The 26300-nt window shown below is 47.9% G+C and overlaps 1 protein-coding gene across 1 annotated transcript in view; it reads right to left on the minus strand.

The window, feature by feature from the left end:
* Tram2 (translocation associated membrane protein 2) overlaps nt 1–26300 on the minus strand; it is a 70291-nt gene continuing 43991 nt past the window's right edge. The window contains exons 3-11 of the mRNA XM_028766750.1: nt 12391–12500; nt 11779–11895; nt 5674–5732; nt 4907–4991; nt 4093–4163; nt 2934–3038; nt 2534–2677; nt 1612–1775; nt 1–257 (exon numbers count right to left, since the gene is read on the minus strand). Coding sequence (XP_028622583.1) covers nt 184–257; nt 1612–1775; nt 2534–2677; nt 2934–3038; nt 4093–4163; nt 4907–4991; nt 5674–5732; nt 11779–11895; nt 12391–12500 — 929 coding nt within the window. The 3' untranslated portion in view covers nt 1–183. The remainder of the gene's footprint in view (nt 258–1611; nt 1776–2533; nt 2678–2933; nt 3039–4092; nt 4164–4906; nt 4992–5673; nt 5733–11778; nt 11896–12390; nt 12501–26300) is intronic.

The raw sequence follows: 26300 nt of genomic DNA on the forward strand, positions 1-26300 counted from the left end.
TTTATTGAGAATGGTTTATGAAAAAAGAGAAAGACTAGAAGGTAGAGAGTAACCCTCCCTTTGATGCCAAGGCTTCTGCTGGTAGAGCACGGGCAGGAGGGCAGAGAGGCTGAGCTGGGGGCCAGGGCTTGTGATCTATTCCGGGCCCTCACCCAGAGGACCCCTGTTCTCAGCACAATGGTGTTAAGGAGACTTGAGTTTCTTAGTCCGTGAGGAGGTCCCATTCTCTGCCTTCACCACTCCATTTTCATGGTAACCTGGGGAATGGAGAGAAGAGACACACACGTGGTTGCTGCTGACACTGAGGTAGGAAAATGGAGGCATGGAGGGCCAGGGTGTCTGATGGATGGAGACATGGCCTTGTGGTGGGCAGACCATCTAATGAGGAAGCAGGCTGTAGCCAATGGAAGCCAGAAGACAGCCTGGAGCAGGTTGCTGCCTGTCCTAGTGTCTTTGATAAGTGGCTTTGTGTCACAGGTTTAGGCTTCAGTTATCTTTTAGTGGAGGGCATCTAAGGTGATTGACAGAAACCGAGGAACCAGCAGCAGCCTACATTGAGATCTGAGCAATGCTGGCTTTAATATCTTAGCTCCCCCAGTCTCCTCAATCCCCTAGACCTGCAGAGGACAAGTCTCAGCCACAGGAATGGTAACAAGGAGAAGAGATGGAGAACAAGATACTGTAGGGACAAGGTCTGACATTCCTTTAACCTCCAGCTGGGCAGTGGTCAAAGCCTTTAATCCCAGCACTCAGGAGGGAGGCAGAGGCAGACGGATCTCTGAGTTCCAGGCCAGCCTGGTCTACAGAGCAACTTCCAGGCCAGCCAGGGCTACACAAAGAAATCCTGTCTCAAACGAAACAAAAACAAAAAAAGAAGAGAAAAATACCTCCACAAATTCAATGAGTTGTAGCCTCACAAAAACCCCTCCTCCTAACCCATTCCAAGTCTTTCTCATACCCGACCACTAACAAACAAACATACAGGCTCTTTCCAGGCAGGCAGCTGCCTGGAAAAAAAATGCAGGTGAGTCAGACAACAGGTATGCAGACAGGCCGGGCCTCGAGCAGAGCCTGAGGACCTGTGAGCATAGGGGATCACTTGAGGATGCTCAGGAGACAAAAGGGCCATGCGTGCATGCCCCATCCCTGCAGCTCCTCCCTAACACGGTCACTGTTGAGTCATTCCTGAAGCCCCGGAGGCAGGGGTGGGCCGAGATGTGTAGAGCACAAGAGCAGGTGAGGACACACACGGCCACTTTGGAGCACAGGACATGGGTGACAGCAGCAGCAGCAGCAGCAGCAGAACTTGGCCAGATGCCAGAAGCTACCCCGAGGACATCCTTCCTTCCAGAAGTCCCCACCCAGTGCTGCCCTGAATCACAGTGGCCAGGCCGTTATAAGGCAGCCTGCTCACACTGTGTCTCTGGCTCATGAACAAATTACATGCTGGTCACCGTGACCCCAGGCTGGGAGAAGTGTCTACAAGGAGGGAAAGCAAGCGAGAGGGAGAGGGACTGGTTTGTGGAGCACTTAGGAGCCAGGTCCCAACTGTCCTTCACCCATCCCACACAGACCCCGGCCACTTGCTATCGGCCACAGAGTGACACTCACCAGGTTCTCTCTTGAGGAGCCTGGTTGGAAGCCTGGGGACAGCAGAGACTCTGCGCTTGGCACTCTGTTCCTTCCAATACTCCCGCCAGTGCCGCAGCTGGCAGTGGACGAACCGCCACATGAGCCAGGCCTGGGCAACACACACCAGCAGCAGCATGCCGAGCCTGCCGAGGGGAGAAATGGGTCTAAGGGCGGAAGTTCAGGTCTACAGCCTGCAGAAGGAGGCCTGGGGGGGGAAACCAGGCCAGATCTCTGTAGTTCCCATGGCCTGCCCTCCCCACAGCCACCAGCACCAGGAAGGGTGTGTTCTTCAGTCAGTCTCTGCTCCGGTACACTTGAGCAATGGGATGTGAAGGCCCTAAGGCGACGGGCCACCATCACACTAATCCTACAGATCCGCAGCTGTTCTCTCTCTCCCAAATGCACGGCCCATAATCTATACAAACATTGCTAACGTTCGAATGAGTTAGAGTGCGAGAGTGCTGAAAGAATTCTCTTCTCGTGTATCATGTGTTGCCAGTGGAGCATGCCTAGAGAGGTCACACACACTCTAAGGCCTATAGCTTCGTGGACCACATAGCTTGAAATGAAAGACGGAGTTGCGGAGCCTCACGAGGGTGTCACGATCAACCTGGATAAGAAATGTCCTCTGCACCAAGATGTGCCGAACAAGTGTGAGGGGCCTGCGTTGCACTTGCACTTGGGTCCTGACTGTGGTCTGAGCACAGGAAAGCAATGGAGCGAAGAATGTTGGGAGCAGGAGACTGATGTAAACAGACTTGCCCCTAAATGTCACTGTGTGGGAGACTTAAGGGTCGCCTGCACCCTGACCTTCCGTGAAGATACTTCCATGTTCCTACGAGAGGTACCTGACAGTGTTCAGAGGGAACCTATTCACCAGCCCAAGCTTCTGCCAACTCACCTGCAAGGCAAGGTGTTAAAGTTCCCTTTCTCAGGGTCAAACACCTGGTTTTCCACCCGAGCCAATCCAAAGCCAATGGTCAACACGGCGAGGGTGAGGATGAAGAGACGGGTGACCCCAAACACAGCAGCCCAGGCGTTAAATCTGCTCGCAGGGGTAGAAAAGGGATGTCAGCTTTGGGAGCCCCTCAAGGAACCTTCACTCCCTCTCCAAAAGCAACCCAGAATGGGCCAGGGGATCAAACAGGACCCAGGAAGGTGAGAGTTTCAGAAGTTCTAGACTCGAGGGGGTGGCTGACACCCAGAGCAGGAGCCCCCACTCCAACCACTCAGACCACTTGAGACACCCAGGTTCCACCCCCAAGGTCTCTGGACAGGCCAGCATCCGGCACCCTACTTACAGCCTCTCGTTATTCTCGTCAGCGAAGTGGAGGAGCCGAGCCATGTGAAAGAGGGCCTCAGTGGAGTACTGCAGCAGTAACAGGATCAGCCCCAGGCGGCTCAGGCTGCAGGGAAAGACAAGACTTAACCTTCCCCCCACGATACCCCAGAGCAGAAGCCATCGGGCCCGTGGTGACTCAGGCTCCTCTCTGTGCCTGGGATCTGCTACCCACTTCTCGGAGGGCACAATGCCTTATCCTTCGTAATAGTTTAGCTGCTGTACCTTCCAGGAGTTTTCTTGTACTGACTCCCCAGACTTTGTTTCACCTGGGTCAGCTGCGCTTGCCTGTCCCCACAATGAACCTGATCCATACACGTCTTGATGTCTTCAAGCTGCTGGAGTCTAGAACAACGTTGCTGGACTTTGGGGGTACATATAGAGAGATTTCCTGCTGACTCTGCACTATCTGACGAAGCTCAACACACACTGCTGGGGAGCAACCTAGTCATCCTAATCCCTCTGCCTGTGAGTTGTGAGCATCTAACATCGGAGCACAGCTGGGACAGCTGCCACGGCCCTCCATCTCAGAGACAGAAAGCCAGAGCTTGAGAGTTGCTGTGCTCCAACACACACTATTCACCCACGGCGGTCATTCTCACAGGAAGCCTGTTGGGAGCTCCTCAGAAACAGGGCTCCCCGGGGGCATCTGGGCACTATAGTGAAGCTTTCAAAGGCTGGGAGACACAAAGCTTGGGTCCTCCTCTGCACATGAAAAGCTCATGGAAAGCGCAGTTCCCAAGCACAGCACATTCATCGAAATACCGCCTGTTAAAGGAGGCGCTCGAGGCCCGATGTCGTAACTTCGCACTCCCAGAACAACCGTTTGGTTAACTATTCTCTATTTCATTACAAGCCAAACTGAAATGAACTCTAGGGCTATAATGTCCCAGCAGCATTTGGACACTATGGGGCAAGAGCCCAGTTTCTGGCTGTAAAGCCACAGTTCAAAGGACCACTTCATTAGAAGCCTCCCTTGGCTCTGCCTCGGGTCGAGGTAGCTAACCCTCTGGGTTCTCGTGGGTACAGGATCTACTAAATGCCTGCTAACTGAGTAGCCCTGTAATAGACACAGAGGCATCAAAGGGCAAGGAAATGGGGCTGGCTCCGCACTCACTCACTTTAAGAGGTATGCCCCGGCGATGTGAAGCAGGTACAGACAGATGTACTGTAGCTGGCGGGGGATTTCTTCCTGGAAAAGAGATGGGCAGACAGTGAGCTCGCTCATTCTCCAAAATGAATATGCACAGAACTGAGAGGACGTGGGAGGTTAACAAGGAAGGGCCGGGTCTCCCTACTCCCCCGGTCCCGAGTCACACACCAGAACCGCATACACGGGGCTAGTAACAAGAAGGGCGAGAGGGCGAAGGTGCCAGAGGGCGGGTCTGGATTGAGAATGAAGACACACAAACTGGGAAGACGGCTTTCTGTACTTTTTTTTTGTTTTTTTGTTTTTTTGTTTTGTTTTGTTTTGTTTTGTTTTGTTTTTTCGAGACAGGGTTTCTCTGTGTAGCCCTGGCTGTCCTGAAACTCACTCTGTAGACCAGGCTAGCCTCGACCTCAGAAATCCGCCTGCCTCTGCCTCCCAAGTGCTGGGATTAAAGACGTGCGCCACCACTACCCGGCTTTTTTCTTTTTCTTTTTTTTTTCTTTTTTCTTTTTCTTTTCTTTTTTTTTTTTTGCTTTCTGTACTATAAAACGGACTGGGGATGGTGAGATTGTCTTGGTCTAATCTGGATTAGATTTTGCCAGTGGGCACACATCTGGAGGAGGAGTCAAGACCCTGATAATGCTCTCCTGGGCATCTACGTGGTTCTCTTTCATCAGCCAATGCATCATGCTTATGGAGAAAGGGAAGGGAGGAGTCAGTGGGGACAACAGGAGGGCTGTAGGGGAGAAAGGCCTCCAAAGGTGGTGGGGAAAGGGAATACTCACCTTCCGTACCTTCTGGAAGTAGAGTTCAGGTAGTGAGTGCAACCAGTATGCCAGCTGACCCAAGTAGAAAGACTTCACCTGGAAGCTAGAGACGAGGGAGGGAGTTCTTAGCGTGACCAGGAACATCCCCAGGGGACTTGCCAAGAACATAAGGAAAGGGCTAAGCCAAGGCTGTGGGTGAAGAGCAGGACCAGGAGCGAGGGAGGGAGAGAGGGGGGGGTGGAGGCACACATCACCACGCCCACAGCATCATGCATAAGACCACTTAAAGGGCCACGGCATGTCCATTAGAGGAAGCAGTAGTGACCAAACACATCATTTCAACCCAGAGAAGGGAGAGCTGAGGGGAAAGCGGATTACCGCATGCACACTGCGAGAACCATTGAATACAACCCCAGAAAGGCTCTAAGCTGTTCAACCACACGCCCTTTGCTATTGCTGCTCTGGGAGGCCTAAGGGATACAGCCTGGCCTCCGGAGGGAGACAGGACCAGGTCTCAGCAACATCACAAGCAGGAACAAGAGTGTGTAGCGGAAGATGTGCTACAAACTTAAAAGGTCTCCAATGAGACACAGATCCAGAGTCCCTGAGGGAGAGTTCTGTTTGAATCTGTCCCATGCAGACTAGGTAAGTCTACGGAGCTAATACAGACAATGCTTCAAGTGGAGATTTTCAAAGGCAGACCTACTGCCCGGAACCCCATGCTCCACAGGTTCAAGTCACAGCTTGGTCATCCACTGGCTTTAACGAGTCACACAAATACTCACGAGAGGTACACATGCGGGTAATCTTCCCAGAGGCTTCTTGGGTTTGTTAAATATCCTTCCTGTGGTGGGTGAGAAGAGATGGCATTTAGAGACGGGACCATGTGACCTGCTAGGGCCTTGACTGGCCCAGAGATCCTTGATTCCTGGCCTCCATCAACTACCGAGAGGATAAAACAGCTTTTGGAAACAAAGGACCCCAGTGTGTAGGACTTGCATTGGCACTTGTCCAACTGTGGAGTGACATGCCATACTCTGGGGACTGGCCACCCGTGTCTGAAGAGGGGGTCTGACAGAAGCTACGTCTACTGAAAACAGCTCGTCGGTCTCTGGAAGGTTCTCCGGGCTCATGTGTAAAGTGAAATACTAACTTTACAGAGTTATTGTTAGAAATACATGTGTTTAGGTGACAGTGTCTAGTGTGGTATCTGTCATGTACACACTCAGGAGTTGCTTCCATAATAAAGGATTAAATGCAGGAGAATAGCAACACCCAGCATAGACTGAAGCTTTTCCCATCATTGTGATGGTTAATATTGATGGTCAACTTCGAAGGTTTTAAAACCACCTATGTATGAGAAATCTTTGCCAGTGTCTACAAGGAAGTTTCTAAATTGAGCTAAGGAAGGAAGACTCGTACTGTGGGTGTCACCTCCATATGGGCTGGAGTCCCAGGCAAGATAAAAAGGAGGAGATCTGGACCCCAACACTGCCGTGCTTCCTGACTGTGGATACGCTGTGACCCTGACTTCCCTGTGTGATGGACACCAAGCTGTAGGGTCATAATCCCTCCCCAAGTTGCTTTTGGTTGTGGTTGTTTTATTACAGCAATAGAAATCCTAACTAGACACCCCCTCAGTCAGAGACCTAGAACATTCCTAAAGACAGGCAAGCTGAATCTCTATTGTAAGACTGTAAGACACAGGAGAAAATAATTCATGTCCAGATGTTAGTTGATGGGGTGAATGAGTAAATAAGCAACGAATGTTCCCAACAACTCTTCTGAAGAAAAACATACAACCAGACCAGACCAGACCAGACCGGACCTAACCAAACCAAACCAAACCAAACCAAACCAAACCAAACCAAACCAGGAGAGGCTCTTATCATCTAACAAGGTGTCTGTCACCTCTTGCAGAAAAAAATGGAAATGAAGGAACAGAGAGGAAAGATCTGAAATGAGGTTTCTTCAGTAGCCCAGCTGCCATCTGAGTTGGGCCACCCATCTCCTCACCCTAGAACTTCAGAAGCATTGCTTCAGGAAATCAGAGTATCAGCTGAGCTGGTGGCACGGATGGGAAGTTTGAGAACCCTCACAGCTCCCCCTGGGATGCAGGGCGGGGGTTCTTCAAGGCTGGGGAATGTGAATAATAAAGTCCACAGAGCTCGTGGAAATGACTCAAAGCTATACAGATGTGTTTCCAGTGCAGGTCGACGCCCTGTCCTCAGGTCACCTCTCACCTATAGCATACATGCTGAGTAGTGTCCACAGTCCTGAAGCTATAACCTTGGGCTTCTGGGAGCACGGTGAGCTAGGCTACCTAAGGGACATGGCCAATCAGGGTACCTGTATCAGTGTAGATACAGCAAGCTAGACTGGGTAGAAGAGGTCTCACCCCAACTCCTATCATCTCAACTAGACTCTCTGCTCACCCCTCCCTCCCTCTCTCCCTCTCTCCTTCTTGCCTGGGCCACACATACACAGTGAGGCACAGAGGTAATGGGCTCCAGGCATGAGGGTGGTGGTGTGAGGTAGCAGTGACCTTTGACACACCCATACTACTGCTCTCTGTCTTATCTCCTTTTATGTCATGCATATTTGTGCCTCTGTGAGGCCTCTGCCCTCAGGCACATCGACACCTGAAGAGCCACACACACAATCTCCATTCAGGAAACCCTGAAGGGTGAGATAGCCCTTTCCTAGAGGAAGTAGCTATGCATTTAAAATGAAGAGTAGCTTCCTAGACTGGTGGTGGTGGAGTGGTGGTGGTGGTGGTGTGTGGATTCATTTCTCTCATAAAGATTGGCCAGGAGCCCTGGCATCCCAAAGACCCAAAGCCTGAATGGCCTTGTGCTTTTAAACAGAAATTTCTCGACTGGCCTCTTCACTTAGGAGCCAGAGAGGTCAGAACTTGGAAGCCAACATGCCTAAAAAAACTTCTCAGCTTGCAAATGTCCAGTCCCCACTGGGACTGGAGGAGGTGGAGCTACGAGTCAGAGGAACCATGACTCACACTCTGAGAGAAGCCCTTTCCAGCCCTGTCTAGGCAGCTGTCTGAAGGAGGAGAGGGGAGGGCTGGGGCTGGCTGCCTCCGAGTTCAGGCATGCCAAGGCGCCTGAGTTCCAGGGTCGCATGTGACACAGCAACCACAGTAACCCCTTCTAGCCCAAACCATGGCCTTGACAGGTGGCTGGGGGTCGGGGTGAGGGTCCGTGTGGGACACTTTGTTCTCTTCTGATTCTTGACATCTACCCACGCTAGGCCTCAGCGTGCTGGAGTAATTCCTCCTATTTTCCTAGCAGCCTTCCTTTCTGCTGTTCAAACAAGAACCGCAAAACTACCCCAATTTAGACCTAACGAAGCCAGCCGCTACCTAGACTCAGATAGCCACAGTGTCATTGCCTATCAGAAAACAAAAACAAAACAAAACAAAACAAACAAACAAAAAAAACAACAGGCGTTTCATAATCACTCCAAGGCAACTGTAGACAGCAACCAGTTCTGACTCTTGGTTTTCTGTTTCACTGACTACTGGATTTGGTTTTAAATAGGAAGTCAGACATCTGGTGAGATGGTGGGGGTTGGGGTTGGATGGCGACGGTACATGCAGGCCCTTGGCATCCTTCAGTAAGTAGGGTGTTCGGTTCCCCTTCCTTCCCTAGTCCCTCTCCATTTTCCTCCCCTTGACATTCTTAGAAAATCTAACCTCACGCTCCAGCATTTTATTTGCATATAACCCGCGGAAAAGATCTGTGTCAAATACTCAGGTAAAACTGGAATTTCTGGTAGGGAATTGGATGTAATTCTGGCTTTCCTTTTAAAACTTTTAACAGCAGCAAAAACCCTGACTATCTATGATGTTTCTGAAAATCAATTCATTACTCAAGAAATTGATGAAGGGCAGCTAGAGGGACCTAGCTTGTTCTTCCAGAGAACCTGAGTTTATTCTCAGTATCCATGTTAGGTGGCCCAAAACTCCCTTAACTGACACCTTCTTCTCCCTTCGGTACCTACTCACATACATGTGTTACCTATGTGTGTGCTTGCATGTGCATGCACGTGTGGGTAAAACAAAGCTGAATAAAACCAAACCTTTTTAAAAAAGAAAGGAGAGGCCTTCCAAAGCTTCCTGAGCAGACGAAGAGTTGATACTGAGTGTGTAGCCTGTGCCAGGGACGGCACTAAGGGTGCAGCATTGAGCCTGGTGCCTGTTAGCAGGCAGCTTGAGTCAGACACACAGAATACACACGTGAACTGGTAAAACACCAATGAGGCGCAGAGTGTGGAAAACCCGCACGGGGAGGGTGTTTGGGGGAAATGTCACTTGGAGGATAGGTGGCAGGAAAGGGCTCTCCATATGAATGAGGCTAGTGAACGGAGTACTCCAGCCAGGGGAGTGGCCCGCAGAGCAGGAAGAGCAGAAGTGGACACAGAGTGCTGTGTCCCTGCTGATGTCACCAGCAAGGCTCCAGGGCCCAGGACACACAAGCAAGGAAGAGAAAACAATTTCACTGCAGCTGTGAGGGGAACTTATTTTTAAGTAGGAGGACACATGATTTAGCTCAGGCCTTAAAGAGCTCCATCTGGCTGAGCAGATAATGGGCTGAGTAGAGGGCCCACAATAGAAGCGAACTCTAGGCAAGGGAGACATTGCAGTACAGGTAAGAGGCAGAGGGGTCTGGATTCTGAATCCTTTACATTAAGGACAGCTGGAGACACATATGGATGTCCTTGTGCAACTGTCCATTGAACCAGTAGAAAAGAGCATCCTTCTCCCCTACCAGGGATGCCAGAACCATAGGGCCAACATCCGACCTATATGGGGGCCCACAGGACTCGAGGAAGCAGTACACGTAGAAAGCCCTGTTGAGACTTTCAGAATCCTGAAGGCAGAACAGCCAGGCTTTGCTGACTTTGAGAGGCGAAGGAAAAGAGAAGAAATCATGACAAATCTCCATCGCCACAGAAACCGATGACTTGAAAACCAGGTGTTTTTACTCCTTTTACAAAAACCGACTTCTCAGATTCATCGAAGCCCTTCCTCCCATGCAGATGGTCTGGACAGAGGAGGTGACCGAAGTCAAAGCAGGAGCCTGGATGGCTTCCTGGTCTTCCTGTCTGACCGAGCATGTTGAGTCGGGGAATGGGCTCTCCACAAGACTAAAGGTCTGGGAACGTCCGTCCTCTGCGAGAAGACTCTTGAGTCTGGTCCCTGCTTGGTACAGCTGGGGTGGAATGCTGAGGTGAGGGTGCAAGGGCTGAAGGGATTCAGAGATGAGGCAATGCCCCCTATCCTCCCCACCTCCAAAATATAAATAAATAAACCAGTCTAGTGTCTTTGGTATTCTGAGGCCTTTTTTTTTTTTGCCTCAAGCAGCTAAGGCCTCCAAGAGGTAGGCATGAACTCGATGTTGGGACGCTGAGGGAAGCCCAAGACCCTAAAGTACACTGGGACAGTGTAGCTCTGCACTATAAGGGGAGTGGCCCTGCTCCTGCAAGGTAACTAACGTAACTCTGCCCCCTTCCAGTGGAACGTAGAAGCCCCTTCAGAGAGGACGGAAGTCTTTGGTCTGCCATTTAAAATTCCTAGTGTGCTGCTCAGAAAAAGTGTTCTGAGATGAACTGATAACAGGGATAAGAGCAACGCACAAAGACGACATGTTGCCTCCTGCTTTGAGACTATGCAGCCAGCATTCCGCTCTGGAGGCATTCAGCGCTCCTTACAATGGGAGGGCCCACCTCTTGTCAGTGAAAGCAGAGGGCAGGCACCAGAGCAGGGAAGAATCTGAGGTCAGACAGCTAATGGGGGGCTTGGTTTCAGACAAGAGGTGCTCCAGATGACAGTGGGCACTAATGTAACAATAACACAAGCAGGGTGTCCTTACAGTGAATCTCGAACCACAATCCAGAGTCCTTGCCTGGAAGATGGACACACACACACATACACACACATACACAGCTTTGATGTATAGATGGGTAACATTGGCCTTTGCTAATTGGTTAGTCATGAAATATACCCCTAAATTTGCATGTTTATAGTTTGGTCCCTGCTGCCATGCTCAGGGCTCCAGCTTTAGAGAAGTGACTGGATCCTGTGGCATCAATTATGGATATTCAGTTTGGTGGTACTGTTGGGTGGTGGTGAACTCAGCTGGAGGAAGTAGGTCACTGGGACATGTCCTTCAAGGTGGGGTATATTGACCCTGGTTCCTTCCTCTCTACGTCTCTGCTTCCTGTTCACCATGAGACAGATGAGCTGCTTTGCTCAACATGTTCCATATGATGTTTTGCTTTTCCTCGGGGTCAAAGCAATGGGCTTGGACCTCACAGACTGAAATCATGAGCCAGCATAAATCTTTCACCTTTTCCGGTTGTTTGTATCAGGTTATTTTGTCATAGCGGCGAAAATATAGCCAGACCTCTGAGTCCAGGCCATGCTTCCACGCTTGTCATTTTGGAAGTACACAACTGTGGACACATTGGGAAAAATGAACTTGAGACCCTTAAGTCAACATCAGGGGTGTTGAGTGAATATAAATTTGTGGGTGTGGGTGTGGCTCAGGGGAAGAGCAGGTACCTAGCATGTACAAAGCGCAGCAAAAATAACCTTGTGGGACAATGTTTGAAGACAGGGCTGGTAGAACAATACATAGGTTTGTGGATACCTGGGTAAAAACTGTAACAAGTCCATCCTCGAGAGACTGTGACTCTAGTAAGTAGTTTCTATCCTATTTCACTACAATTCCAGGAGAATATGAAATGAGTTTCAATTCTAAGATGCCTGTTCCTGGCTCTTTCTTTTTCCTTTAAGCCCTTCAAAGTTATTTCATCAGCAAAGAAGAGAGTGCTTGGTGGCTGACTCTTCAGCAGTCATGAGGACTACTCACCGTGACTATCACGTAGAGGCACCAGACCATTGAGCTGAGATGAAAGACAAGCAGCTGTCCAGATTCATTGAACTTGCTGTGTTTGACCTTGGAGAGATGAAGGCGTTTGCTGATTTTCTAAAGAAGGAAGAAAACTCCACACATTAATACACTGAGCATATGGCTACCTGGCAGTTTACAAGTTCTTATTTCCCCTTTCTGAGACACAGTTAGTAGTTCAAACCCCTTACAACCCAAGCTATTTAGCATAAGCCTCTTGTGTGCCCATGGGGTGCTGACTTGCAGGCAAACACTTTGAGAAAGCAGTAGGTGTTGAGTCTGTTAGCTTCTTTCTGAAAGAAAACATCTTCCCATTGAGCTGTGTTTGATAGACCCCTTAGAATATGCTCATGCTGTGTTTCAGACAGCTTTCTCCCCCAAATGTGAACTAAAGAACTCTGACAGAGAGGATGGAGACAATGCGTGGTGAAGGAGTGTAGCCTCTGGGGCCAACCAGAGGATCTAAGTTAGGGGACAGAATGGATCAGAGCTGTGGTTTTCTCCAAGGAAGAGCGTCTCCATCCTAATGGATCTCCCTAGCTTCTGACCTCAGAATCCAAACTGGTCACTTACGTCTAAGATGTACTCCTGAACCACGGCATGCAAGATGATGGTGATGAAGACGTAGAACAAGATGGTGACCAGGTCCTTTGGGCCATAGTGGTAGTACACTGTCTCGCTGTCTGTGGGGTAAAAAGGATCTGGTCAGCATCCCCCAGGCATGAAGATGCTATGAGACCCCAAGGGGGAAAGAGATGGAAAACACTGTGTATTCTCAAGTGGTCCTCATTTGCTACAGCCCCTGGCTCAGAAGGAAGCTTCTGTCTCAGCATCCTGTTTCACCTCTAGACTTGGTCCTTGGGAAGCATCTCTGAGGAGGGCCGTAGAGAACTAAGCTCTAATCATCATGTCCTCGTGGTTGTAGATTATGTAGGTACAGGTGTCTTTGAGTAAATGACTAACGTCTCTGGGCCTCAGTTTCCCCCTCTAGGTTACAGTTCTGCCCTTTACTTCCATGAGGCACCTCTCTCTGTAAGGTCTCCTTCCGAACCTCAGGTTTCTACCTCTGAAGTAAGGAGGAGAGCGTATAGGTCACAGAAAATACCCAAAGCGATGTTAAGGACTGTGGGATGATCCTAACAACCTGACTGAGTTTAAAACCACCATGGAAGCACACTTCTGGGTCTATCTACGAAGGTGCTTCCGGAAATGTTTAACTGAACAGAGAAGACCCTCCCTGAATGTAGATGGTGCCACCTCAAGACACTGAAGAAGAGAGAAGTCTGAGCACTTCCCAACTGTGGAAACGACGAAAGCAACTGCCTCTGGCTCCTGTACCACAGCCTCCACACCATGGCAGACTAGACTCTCACACTTGAGCCCAAGTAGACTCTCTCTTCTTTGACCTGCCTTTGTCAGTACTTGTTTGTTTGTTTGTTTGTTTGTGGCACTGCAATGAAAAAGGTAGTTAATGCAGCCAGAGAGTGTGGCATATCGTGTGTGTGTGTGTGTGTGTGTGTGTGTGTGTGTGTGTGTGTTATACCATTTGCTCTTACTTGTGCTGCTGGGCTACTGTGAAGATTGAACAGGATGAAGCCTACAGCACAGCATCTAAAATCACAGTAGGCCTCTAGGAAGTGATGGGTTATTATATAATAATATTAAGTCAGGCAGGAGAATTGTTTTGTTTTTAAAACATGTAGATCTCTAACACGTGGCTATCCTCCTGCCTCCGCCTCCTGTCCCCAGCGCTGAGTCCCACTCAGCCATGCAGGCTGGGAAAGGACAGTTTATTGCCTTGCTCCAGTGTGCAGGCACAGGGCTAGAGGAAGCTGGCTGGCACATGCTCTCCTGGGGCTCTGGCTCTGTCACTGCCCTCCCCAGCAGACGTGCTGGCTGCCCTTCCAGCTGTGCGGCTGAGCCTGAGTCACACGCATGAGTCATCTCTGCTGGGATGTATTTACCAGAAGGTAGGCCGGGGTCAGTTTGTTTCAGGGTGGCCAGAGAAAGAAGCAACGCTGAACCGGGTCACTGTGGGCGTTTCTGCTAACCTCGGCCACCCTGGACTGGGAGAACGTGACAGAGGGCAGTGTCTAGATCAGAGACACAAAGTAGAAATTTCACACTTTCCTTTTCCACCTCCCTCAGCCTTTCTTACAAATACCTACTCTGTTAGAGGCCCCGGGCTAATGTTAAGTCTCTGCCCTGTGGGACCAAAACCAACTAGGGGTTGAGAAATGGAATAGTTACATTACAGACAGGGTCCACTGCCAAGAAGCAGACAGAGGTTGCGGCAAGTAAATGGGCTGTGGCTAGGGTGCAGGTATTGAGTCTTACTGGCCAGAAAGACCAGGACATTATGGAAATCTGAGTACAGGCATGCATGCATGCATGCATACATACATACATACACATACACACACACACACACACACACACACACACAGAGAGAGAGAGAGAGAGAGAGAGAGAGAGAGAGAGAGAGAGAGAGAGTTGAATGGGCATTCCAGGCCCAGGACTCAGAACAGGTGATCAAGATATCAGGGTGAATGACAGGGCTTCCAAGGATGGCCTATGTGGCACTGAAGTATGTGGTCTTTATCCTGAGGGACGTGTGGAACCATCCCAGAGCTTGAATTAAACAGCCAAGTGGCGCGAAACTTGTATTATGAAAAATGTACTCAGCAGCAGTGAGCAGGAACAGGCTGCAGGTAAGGACACTGTCGGAAAGCCACCCCAGGATCCAGCTGAAGAACCACAGGTCCCAAAGCCAGGCGGGAGGTGCGACAGAAAGGGCTGAGAGTGGCTGGCAAAGATGGAGAAGGAGAAGGAGGTGTTAAACCACCCAACGGGGGGAAGGGAAAGTGTGTGTGTGTGTGTGTGTGTGTGTGTGTGTGTGTGTGTGTGTGTGTGCAAAAAAGAGAGAGACAGAGAAAGACAGAGACAGACGGGCGGGGGGGGGGAGAAGAAGAGGGAGAGAGAGGACCTGTAGGACTAGGTTCTGTTTCCCTGCCTTCCTCATAAAGGAGGGACAAAGGGGACAAAACTAGGGCACATTTTGGAACCACAGAAGAACTAGGCACATACAGAATTTCATCATCAAAATCAACATAAGGTAAAATAGAACCCACACTCAACCAAGTGAGAGCAGTTAAAAATTAATGAAATAGGCCCAGTCTGGTGGTGCATGGATGCTTACAGTCCTAGGAAATTGTGTCTGACATTATTGAGCATCAAGGGAATACATATCACAACCACCTCCCCACTACGATAGCTACAATTTAAAGCGATGGGTTGCTAGGGATGTGAAGACATTGGAACCATGTGCTTCCTTGGTGGGAATATACCTCAGTGCAGCCACTACAGAAAATTGTATGGCAGTTCCTCAGAAAAACTAAAAAGTAATTAATATAGGTTCCAGAATTACTACTGGGTATACATTCAAAAGAACTGAGAGCAGGATTTCAGGGCTGGAGAGATGGCTCAGCTGGCTAAGTCTTTCTGGAGTAAGGACTTGGGTTCCACCCTCAGAACCTACATGGAGAACTGGGCATGGTGGCATGTGTTTGTAATCCTAGCAGTGGGGAAGTAGAAGTCAGCTTTGTGGGATTGCTGGTCAGCCAATAAACCCACTTGGCAAGCTCCCTGCCAATAGGGGACTCTGTCTCAAGCTCCTGAGGAATGATATCAAAAGCTGACCTCTGACCCCAAGGTGCATTCACACACACACACAGACACACACACACACAGAGACACACACACACACAAATACATGCCCATATACACACAAAGAAAATAACACTAGAAACACTAAGCTGGGTGGTGGTGGTGCACGCCTTTAATCCCAGCACTTGGGAGGCAGAAGCAGGCGGATTTCTAAGTTCGAGAGTTCGAGGCTAGCCAGGTCTACAGAGTGAGTTCCAGGACAGCCAGGGCTACACAGAGAAACACTGTCTCGAAAAACCAAACCAAACCAAAAAAAAAAAAAAAGGAAGAAGAAACACTACAAAGTCATTTTCAGTGAGTGAAAGGTAAATACGAAAGAAATGAAATCTCGTTCAGACATCAGTTCCCCTCCTCCCGAGATTTCTTAATACATATATGCAAATATTCCCCAATGCAAATAAATCAGAAATATTTATACATACATGAGCAAAGTGGTATTCAAGATGGCAAAAGAAAAAAAAAGAAGGTAGAGCCAAGCGGTGGTGGCTCACACCTTTAAATTCCAGCACTCGGGAGGCAGAGGCAGGTAGATTTCTGAGTTCTAGGACAGCCAGGGGTACAGAGAAACCCAATCTCTGAAACAAACAAACAAGCAAACAATCCGTGAAGTAAATGGTCAAGAGTCACTGTCTCCATCCATCTCTCACTCGTCTACTTTGAAAAGGAACACATTCATGAGGTTCATCGTTATAAAGAGAAGCACACAGTTCTACACGGATAAACGGATGGGGAATGGCAGGCACACTCAGGTTTAGGGGTCCAGGAGGGAAGCGGAGAATGAAGATCTGAGCATGTGCTTGGGATGGGGGTGAGAGAGATGACTGCTTCTCTCTGGTTGTGGCCACACGGCAGGTGCAGCAGCAATCCCTGCTCCTTTAAAAGCCAAGTGAGATCATATGATTTTACAGTACTGGAGACTAATTCAAGACGTTTAAAGACATTGCATGGGCCAGTCCTAAGTATGCCAAAGAAAACATATCTACAGGAAATCTCCAACCACAAGCCACTTCGGCCTGGCTGACCTCTGACCCCTTCCCAATACCAATGTTCTATGGGTTTCTGTGCTGACAGCCAACTGTTTCCACATTATCTCAGATCTTTTCTATTATGCATAAATCTGGAATATGGACTTGGAAAAAATCACAGTGAACAAAATAACGAGGCAGATGGGGCTGGGGATGTGGGTAAGTGGTGCACGGAGGGTGGGTCCCCGGTTCTGCTGAAAGAAAGGGAGAGGCATTGAGAAGGTGGGAATCAGGGAGAGGTGGGGGGGGAGTGAGGGAGAGGGAGATGTAGAGAGAGAGAGAGGGAAAGAGAGAGAGAGAGAGAGAGAGAGAGAGAGAGAGAGAGAGAGAGAGAAGGGGAGGGAGACAGAAAGAGGGAGGGAGACAGGGAGACATAAAGGGGAGAGAAGTGAAGGAAGGGGAGGGACAGATAGACACCCAGAGAAAAAGGGGAAGGAAGGGGAAGGGAGGGACACAAGTACACATAGACACAAAGAGAAAAAGGGGGAGGGAGGTGAAAGGAGGGGCGGTGGACAGATAGACACAGACACAAATACAAACACACACACACAGAGGGAGAGAGACAGAAGGAGACAGAGAGATGGGGGAGGGAAGGGAAGGAAAGGAAAGGGTGGGACAGATAGTCGGACTCACACAGAGAAAGGGAGGGGAGGGGAAGAGAGAAACACAGATGCAGACACAGAGAGAGAGAAAGGGGAAGGGAAGGGTGTAAAGATAGACACAGACACAAACATACAGAGAGAGAGAGAGAGAGAGGGAGAGAGAGAGAGAGAGAGAGAGAGAGAGAGAGAGAGAGAGAATGAATGAATGAGACTATAAAAGAAAGGGAAAGGCATCAAATGACCACCTGGAGCAAATGTTTCAGTTCCTAGACAAAGCGTTCATCCTGCCAGAATGTAAAAAGCTCGCAGAACTTACATGAAAGATTGAAAATCATCAGAAAAATGGGCAAAGCATATGAACAGACAGCTCACAGAAAAGGGAAACACAGGCAGCTCTCACGCACTGAAAACGATGCTCCGTTTTATCCAGAGGAGAAATGTAAATCCAATCCAAGCTACACCGAGACACCACTTCATACCGGATCAGATGGGCAAGAGTCCCTAGCCTAACAATTCGGCCTTGCAGAGTCTGTGGAGAAGTCTGTCTTTGACAGTACTGGTGGAAGTGCAAGAGGGTACCCTCACTGTAGAGGGTCATTTGGCCATTTCTGTTAGGTTAGGAAGGCACTGAGCCTTTGATGCAACAATCCCAGTTCTGGGGACTTACCGTTCAGACAGTACTTGTCCCATGGTAAACATGGCGGATGCTCCCAGCTATGAACAAGGGCACTGTTTAAGAGTAAAACAACACTGAACTGTTTTCATCTGTAGGGAACTGATACACATAGATACATAGATTGACTCTCCTTAATACAGAAATCCAAAATCTGAAAATCTCTGAAAGATTTTAAGCATGGAGATTGAGCCCCATTTGGGCAATGCCACACCTACGTTTCCATGAGAGGTTGCAGTTAAAATTTCAAGGACATAAGACGTACAGTACAAAATCACTTTCAGAGAATGAAAAGCGAACAGGAAACATAAATGAAGTCTAGTTCAGACATGGGTCCCCTCCTGAGATTTCTTAATACATACATGCAAATATTCCTCAATCCCAAGACATCAGAACTCTGAAGCACGCTGGGCCCAAGCATCAGGGTTACTCAAAGAGTAGCAAAGGCTACGTATTGCGGTATCTTTGCAAAGCACCAAGGTCTTTCATGCAGGCCATGCATGAGAAGGTTGAAAGTTCACTTCTAGAGCTGCTCTTTGCCATCCATGGTTCTCTGATTCAGTTGCCCAGTGGACAGTGAGAATAAAGCAAACTTCCTACCGGGCCTGGTGGTGCATGCCCGTAACCTCAGTACCTGGGAGGTAGAGGCAGCAAGATGAGAGGAACTCACGGCCTGCCTGGGACACGAGACCTTGTCTCCACCCCGTCCAGATATAAATAAGATCGGGTCAGTGAGATGGCTCAGGAGAGAAAGGCGAGAACTGACCTCTACACACACAAGGTAATCAATCACTAATCAATCAATCAGTGTCAGAGCTGATGACACAGTGCAGTGGATGAGAGCACGTATTGTTCTTGCAGAACACCCAAATTTGGTTCCCACACCTACATTAGATGGCTTCCAGCTCCAGGGACATCCTCCTCTGGATGTCCTGGGCACCTGCGCTCACATGTATATACCCCTACTCCCACCCTCACCACCATATATCCACATAATTAAAAAATAAATGTTAAAAAAACTAAAAAAAATAAAACTGCCTTTTACCACAAAGCTCTAAGAATAAAATAGACAACTAACTTATAAAGCCATAAAGTGCTGTGCAAATAGAGTCAACTATCACTACTACTTCCCCAGAAATAAGATGAGCAGAACAGTCCCATGTACCCATTTAGAATACATACCACAACTGGCTATTGTGAGTCCTTTATTAGCAGGCCCTATACTGAGCATGTCTGGTAAATGACATCATTTACTCCCTGTGACCCTGAGTATTATCCCTGTTTACTGACATGGCAGCTGTGGCTCAAGGATAGCAGGAACTGTCACATGATCTGTAGCCGGAGTGGGCCGTGAACAGAGAAGCCAGTGGCCAAATCCATCCTCTCCTCACTAGGCCTCTCCGCTGCCTGCCTGACCTTCAAATCCCAGTGGTACAGCAGAGTCCTTAAATCCTGAAGGCTTAAACCACTCCCTGAGATGGCAGGAGAGGGAAGAATCTAGAATATGCAGGGATACAACACACACACACACACACACACACACACACACACACACACACACACACACACAGAGCATTCACCAGGATTCTCACCTCCCAAACTGGAAGATGGAAGACAGGGTCACTGATATCTTAATTATAAGCACCAAGATGTGTGCACGCACATACATGGATGGAGATCTATACGGTTGTGGGTTAAATTGTGCCCCTTACCTCCTAAAATTATGTGGAGCCCCTAGCACCTCACAATGATATTTGATTTGGATAGGGTCTTGACAGAAGAAAGACGTTAAAATGACATGATTAGGCTGGGGACTCATTTCAATATGATTTGTGCCCTTAAAAACCTGGGAAATATTCACACAGAGACAGACAGACAGGAGGAAGGTGGCAGCCATTCACAAGCCAATGAGAAGGGCTCTTTCTCTGGCAGGTGTGGGAGGAACCATCCATGTTGACATCAGAGATTCAGATTTGTAGGCCCCAGAAGGTTGCCTTCCAATCCTGCCTTGTGGTACTTTGTATCCACGGCCTTAAGAAACATACTCTCTTTCTATGCACGGGTCCCCAAATGAAAGATGTAGGTGACAATCTCCCAGACTCATTCAACCTCTTACTGCATATCTTGGAATTGATTCTCATCCATTTGATAGCAAGGTAAGAAGACAAAGGATGTTTTTTATAGCATAAAAAGAGGTAAGAACTATGAGAGAAGACTAAAGAAGAATCAGGGATAGAAGCCCACGGCTTCTGAACCATCTTGAAGAACCAGCCCTTTCTCTAAGGCAGTAAACCTTGCTGCAAGAAAATCTATGAAAGATTCCGAGGTATCAGACACATACGTCTGATCTCTATGCATTCACAGTCTGTGGCTTCTCATGACACACCCTAACACAGCACACCATGCAGTAGGCTGCCGTGCCACAGAACGCTTATAGAAGGGGGTCATGTGGACCTCAGAAAAAAGTCGCCAAGGGTCAGGAGAAAACATCAGTTCTTTGGAGTCACATGAGACAGCTGCAATGACAACAGAAAAGTAGAGGTTTTCTTTACATTTTTTACATTGAAAAAAGTTAAACCCGGGCTTTAACTTATTCAAAAACAACAATTTCAACAAACCTGTTCATCGAAGGACAAAAGAACTATTTTTGTAAATATAGCTGACTAGGGAAAAAAAAAAACGCTCTCGCTGGATAGCGTAAGAAAAGACAAGAGAGGTCTGATCCAGAGACACAGAGGTAAAGGGCACAGAAACAAAGTTAAAGCTAAGCTGATCTGTCGGGGATCTGGGTCAGAGTGGGTACGGCGAGGAAGGACACAGCAAAGCCCGTGTTCCCATGGATCTCAAGAACCAAGAGACAGACTGGCAGCTCAGAAGTTCTGGCTAAGCTAAGGCCACACAAATGCCACACTGAATAGCATAGACCAGTGATTCTCAACCTGCCATGACCCTCTCACAGGGGTCGCACCAGCTACTCTGCATATCAGATATTTATGTTACGATTCCTAACAGTAGCAAAATTACAGATACGATGTAGCAAGAAAAGTAATTGTATGGTTGGGAGTCGCCACACGGTGAGGAACTGTATTAAAGGGTCACAGCGTTCGGGAGGTTGAGAACCCACGGGTATAGACTCTCCTGGGCTGTAAACAGGGAACTGGGTGGAATCAAGTCTCTTCTAGAAGATGACACATCAAGATTGACGTGAACACATTCAGTCTCTGAAGCAATATGAAGCCGAGTGCTTATGATTCGCTCCTCCGTCTTGTGAGCGGTTGTTCTGATTCTTAAATTTTAGTTATTGAAATGAAAATCAAGTCCAGACTTGAGGATAATCCCTGGGAGGAGGCCTCCCATGGCTGACACAGTGGGGGCCTGCTTTAGTTTGTCTCTTCGTACAGAAAGACCCTGAAGCAAAAGTGGCCTAGGTAGCCATTTAGCACAAGGTAAGGGCAAAGCCAGCTAGCTCCGTGTTTCCCTAGTTGGCATTTTCACGTGACAAATCTAGCCTTTCTATAGCTTTCTGGGTCTGAGGTACAGGAAACCTAGCCTCTCTCTGCCCTTCCTGGTCATCCGTGAGAACATCAATCAACTCTGTGCACCCAGTTCCACTCCTTGTAAAAGGACCAGGCTGGTTCTCAGTCTCCCACAGCTGAAGGGGTCACGGGACCAGGCTGGAGTTTGCTCACTGTAAGCAGCTTCTATCTCCAGAGCCACTGCTGCCCATCTGTCTTTCCCCTTTTTGTTCTCCCTGAGCTCATCTTACAACAGGGGCTGGATTTGTTAAACGACGCCAGTCTTTCAACTGTATGACCCAGGCAGGAGACAGTTCTCATGCCCACAGGGGAGACAAGAGTCACTCAGATACTTGACACGGCTTTTTAAGACTATCCATCTGACGCTGTTTTCATGGGCAGTGTGTCTCATCCCAGAAGGGACTAGCAAACAATTGCCAAGCTATAATGTAGGACACTTTCCCAGGCTTTCTACCTCTTCCGGCTGCAAAACCCAACACGGTAGATACTAATGATCAAACCAACAGAAATGGACAGGGTGAGAGGATGGGTCCTCTGGAAGAGATCCCTCCATACCAGCTTCCTTGTTTTTTGTGTAGAGCAGCAGGCAGACGTCTAACAGTGTATATATTTCTGACCATAATGTCAGATATTTTGTGGAATTTTAAATAGAAAGTCAAATACAAAATGTGTAATGAAGTAAGACCAGGAAACAACAAAACATGCTTAGTCCATGGAATATGGTGCTATTAGGAGGTGTGGCCTTGTTGGAGTAGGTGTGGCCTTGTTGGAGTAGGTGTGGCCTTGTTGGAGTAGGTGTGGCCTTGTTAGAGTAGGTGTGGCCTTGCTGGAGGAAGTGCGTCACCGTGTAGTCAGGTTTTGCTCAAGCTCTTAGTTCTCAAGCCCCAACCAGTGTGGAACAGTCTCCTCCTGGCTTCCTGAGGAAGACAGTGTCCTCCTGACTGCCTTCAGGTCATGATGTACAACTCTCAGTTCCTCCAGCACCATGTCTGCCTGGATGCTGCCATGGTTCCCTCCATGATGATAATGGACTAAACCTCTGGAAGAACCCCAATTAAATGTTGTCCTGTATAAGAGCTGTTTTGATTATAGTGTCTTTTCTCAGCAATGAAATCCCAATTAATACACCAGGTCATGGAGTTAAATTTGAATTTCATATAAACAATGATTAATTTTTGCTGGGTGTGATGGCACATGTCTATACTCTCGACACCTAGAAGGTTGAAGCAAAAGGAATCTGGTGAGTTTGAGGCATCCTGGGCTACAGGGTGATCATACACCAGGCTAGCCAAGGCTACCTAACAAGACCTCATTTCCCACAAAACAAAGCCACTAGTGAATAATTTGCTATAATCATATTTTATATATTTGTGTCCCATGCATTACTCAGTATACACACACACACGAGCACACACACACACACGAGCACGCACACACACACACACACACACGCACACACACACACACACAAACACATATATGTGCTTTTGTGAAATTCAAATAGACCTGGTCTTTTTTGTTTGTTTGTTTGTTTGTTTGTTTGCAATGTCTGGAAGCCCAGACAGGATGCCAAGCTGAGGCATTAAGAAGAGCTGGGATTGGTTTTAAAGGGGAAGTGGGGAGACTTCCTTTTTTATCATGGGCAATCGTAAGGTCAGTTTTCAGGACACGAGCATTACAGCCATCCCAGTCACTGTTTGGTCACCTATATTTGTTCATCACAGTGTAACAAAACCATCAATTTGCAACTGGTATACCTGGCTGCCCGATGTGGTCTGGGCTGATTCGTGTCTCTCCTAGAATTCATACTTTGATATACTACTTCCCAGGACGCTAGGATATGACCTCATTTGAAAACAGGGTCTGATGTAGTCCATTAAGATGATGTCGTAGTGGACTATGGAAGTTCAGCAGAGACTGATACGCACAGCATGGGAAGCAGATATGGAAAGAAGCCAAGAATAGATCTTCCCTCATACCTGCAGTGGCAGAGAGAGTCCTGTGGATCTCAGATGGCAAGGTTCCAAACTGAGAGAAAAGAAATGACTGGTGAGAAGTTCACTAGGTTACTCGGGATGAGAAGTGCAGCGGTCCTGAAGCTGGAGACAAGAGCAGTGGAGAAAACCAGTGAAGAGTCTCTTCAACACCTCAGATGCACCGAGTTCCTTAAAACCCGAAAACCCCAGCCAGGAAGACCTAGGGACTTACAACTGAGGGCAGAGATAGCCCGTGAGAGTAGCTCACATTGATCAGGAAGGTGCACAAGAGGCTGAGGAGAGTTCATTAGAAGGGTGCCATGAGCTCAAGGCCACCGCTCTACCAAAATCCAACTTTAAACACCGACAGGAGCGAGATGCACATTATAAAGATAAATTTAGAAGACGAAGTTTAACTTCCAGCCCCAAGGAGATTTAAGGGGAGGAATTTAGAAATCACAACCTTTAACACACCGGTTACTGTAAAATAGTTTTTGTCCCGTGAGAAGTTTGCTTTCCTGCAGGCCAGGTAAACTGGCATTACCATACTGGGTTGGTCACCACAGGTGCTTAAAACAAAATTAAGCAGCCTGTCCTGAGTCCATTGTCCCTCTTGCTTTTTGCTTGTTGTCTTTCAAATAGCCCCAACTGGTAATATTTCCATGACAGATAGACAACTGAAAGATACCTTATCTCCCCTTTATAAAAAGTAACTGAAACCCCTCAGTCTCGAAGGCGCTCTATTGGACTTTCACCCAGGGCACACAGACGTAGAGGAACTTTCCAGAGAAGGATTCAATAGTCACATCCTAGAAGAAGCCAACCAGGCTGCTCTGGGCTCACTCACTGCAACAGTCACCCACAAGTACACCCCAGGCATGTGTTTCTCAAGTGAGAGTTTCTCCATCTACACATGCTGGTCCCTCAGCTAGGACTGTCCTGTCCTCGCTGGTCACAGCTGTGAGTGCTCCAACCACACTATAAAGGAAGGTTTTTGGAAGGATTTTTCACCAGGCTTTTGTGTGTGTGTGTGTGTGTGTGTGTGTGTGTGTGTTTTACCTCATAGCTCTGTGTATTTCCTTCACTACCCTTAATTACCATTATCTACTTATTTATTAGACATATTTCCCTTAAATTGTTTTACAACCAGGACCAGTGTGGTGCAAGAGACACAGAAATATTTGTCTAGAGTGAGCAGTTAATTAATTAAACGAATGAATGCATGATTCAAGTGGCGCACTCCCAAGATTCAATGGGAAGTTCCTTATGCCCAGCAGCTCTGACAGGGGCCTAACCTGGAACACAGTCTCTATTTCTCATCCTGACTGTGAGATGGATGGTTAAGGCACTGCTTGCTCTCCAAATTTCTCCAAGAAGGAGTTAAAAGGATGCCTCAGGCACACGCATGCTCGGTTTTATTACTTTTGTATTGCTGTAGCAATATCTGACAGAAACAACTTAAGAAGCCAGCTGTGTTGGTGCCTGCCTGTAACTCAACACCAGACAGCCAGAGGCAGGAGGATGACCACAAACAAGGTAAAGGCTTACTGTGTCTAGTGAGTTCCAGATCAGTCAGGGCTACACAATGAAACCCTTTCTCAATTAATCCCCAGAGGGGGAGGTGTCCTTTGCCAACTACGCATTAGACAAAGGATTAATAGCTAGGATAAATGAAGAACCTCAAAAGCTAAACATCCAACCCCACCCTAACCATCCAATCAGAAGTGGGCTCATGAACTCAACATCAGACAGTTCTCAAAGAATCATAAAAGGAAAAAAAATGTTCAACATCCTGGCCATCAAAGACATACAAATGAAAACTGTTTTGAGAGCCCATCTCACTCCAGTCAGAGTGGCTATCATCAAGAAAGATAACAACACACGCTCGCAAGGATATAGGGAATGTCTTGGAGGGAGTGTAAACCCAGACAGCCATGGTGGAGGGATACACCCAAAGGCCTCTCTGTCAGCATCCCACACAGACACTGGCAAATCCATGTTAAATTTCCGAGCTGTTCTCAATAGATAAGAAACGGAACCGACCTAGATATCCATGACTAGATGAGTGAATAAAGTAAATGTGGAATTTTATTTAGCCATAAAAACAAATGACAACAGGAACAATAAAATGAATAAAGCTGGAGATTATGTTAGATAAAAAGCAAGCCAGTTTTGAAAAGACAAATACTATGTGCTTCGTCTTTTGGGAAGCATCTATATTTAAATTTATACAGGTGTGTGTGTGTGTGTGTGTGTGTGTGTGTGTGTGTGCACATGCACATGTATGAAGGTTACAAAAGTGGAGAGGAGCAGGAAAGTAATGTATCACCTGTTGCAGGAAAGCAATGGGAGTCTGTGGTGAGAAGGAAGGGGACCAAGAAAAGGATGACACTGTGTGGGGGTGTGGGGGAGGCTGAGGGAGGGAGGATGAGCAAGAACAAGGCACAACGACCCAGATGTATGACAAGACCGATATAACCCATCCCAAGCTAATTTCAAAGAACAATAATTAGGGCAGGAGAGGTGGCTCAGGGATTAAATACATAGGTAGCTATTCCAGAGGACCCAGGTTGGATGCTCAGCACCCACGTGGTATCTCTCAACTGTCTAACTCTCTTTCAGGGGATCCAATGCTTTCTCGATTCGGAGGACACTGCATAGACATGGTGCGTAGGCGTACATTCAAGTAATACATCTATATACATAAAATAATAACTTTTTAATTAAAAGAAAGACACACACGGGGAGGGGGGCAATGAGTCGGACCCAAAGGTTAATTAATATGATTCTAAAACTGGGAGTGGTGACTCACCTGTACTCACATCACTTGGAAAGCTGAGCCGGAGGACTGCCCCGAGTTCAAGGCTAGCCTTAATATTGTACGAGACCCTACTGCAAAAATCTAAACACATACACACACACACACACACACACACACACACACA

Source organism: Grammomys surdaster, unplaced genomic scaffold (assembly GCF_004785775.1).
Source record: "Grammomys surdaster isolate TR1022 unplaced genomic scaffold, NIH_TR_1.0 169, whole genome shotgun sequence".
NCBI lineage: Eukaryota > Metazoa > Chordata > Mammalia > Rodentia > Muridae > Grammomys > Grammomys surdaster.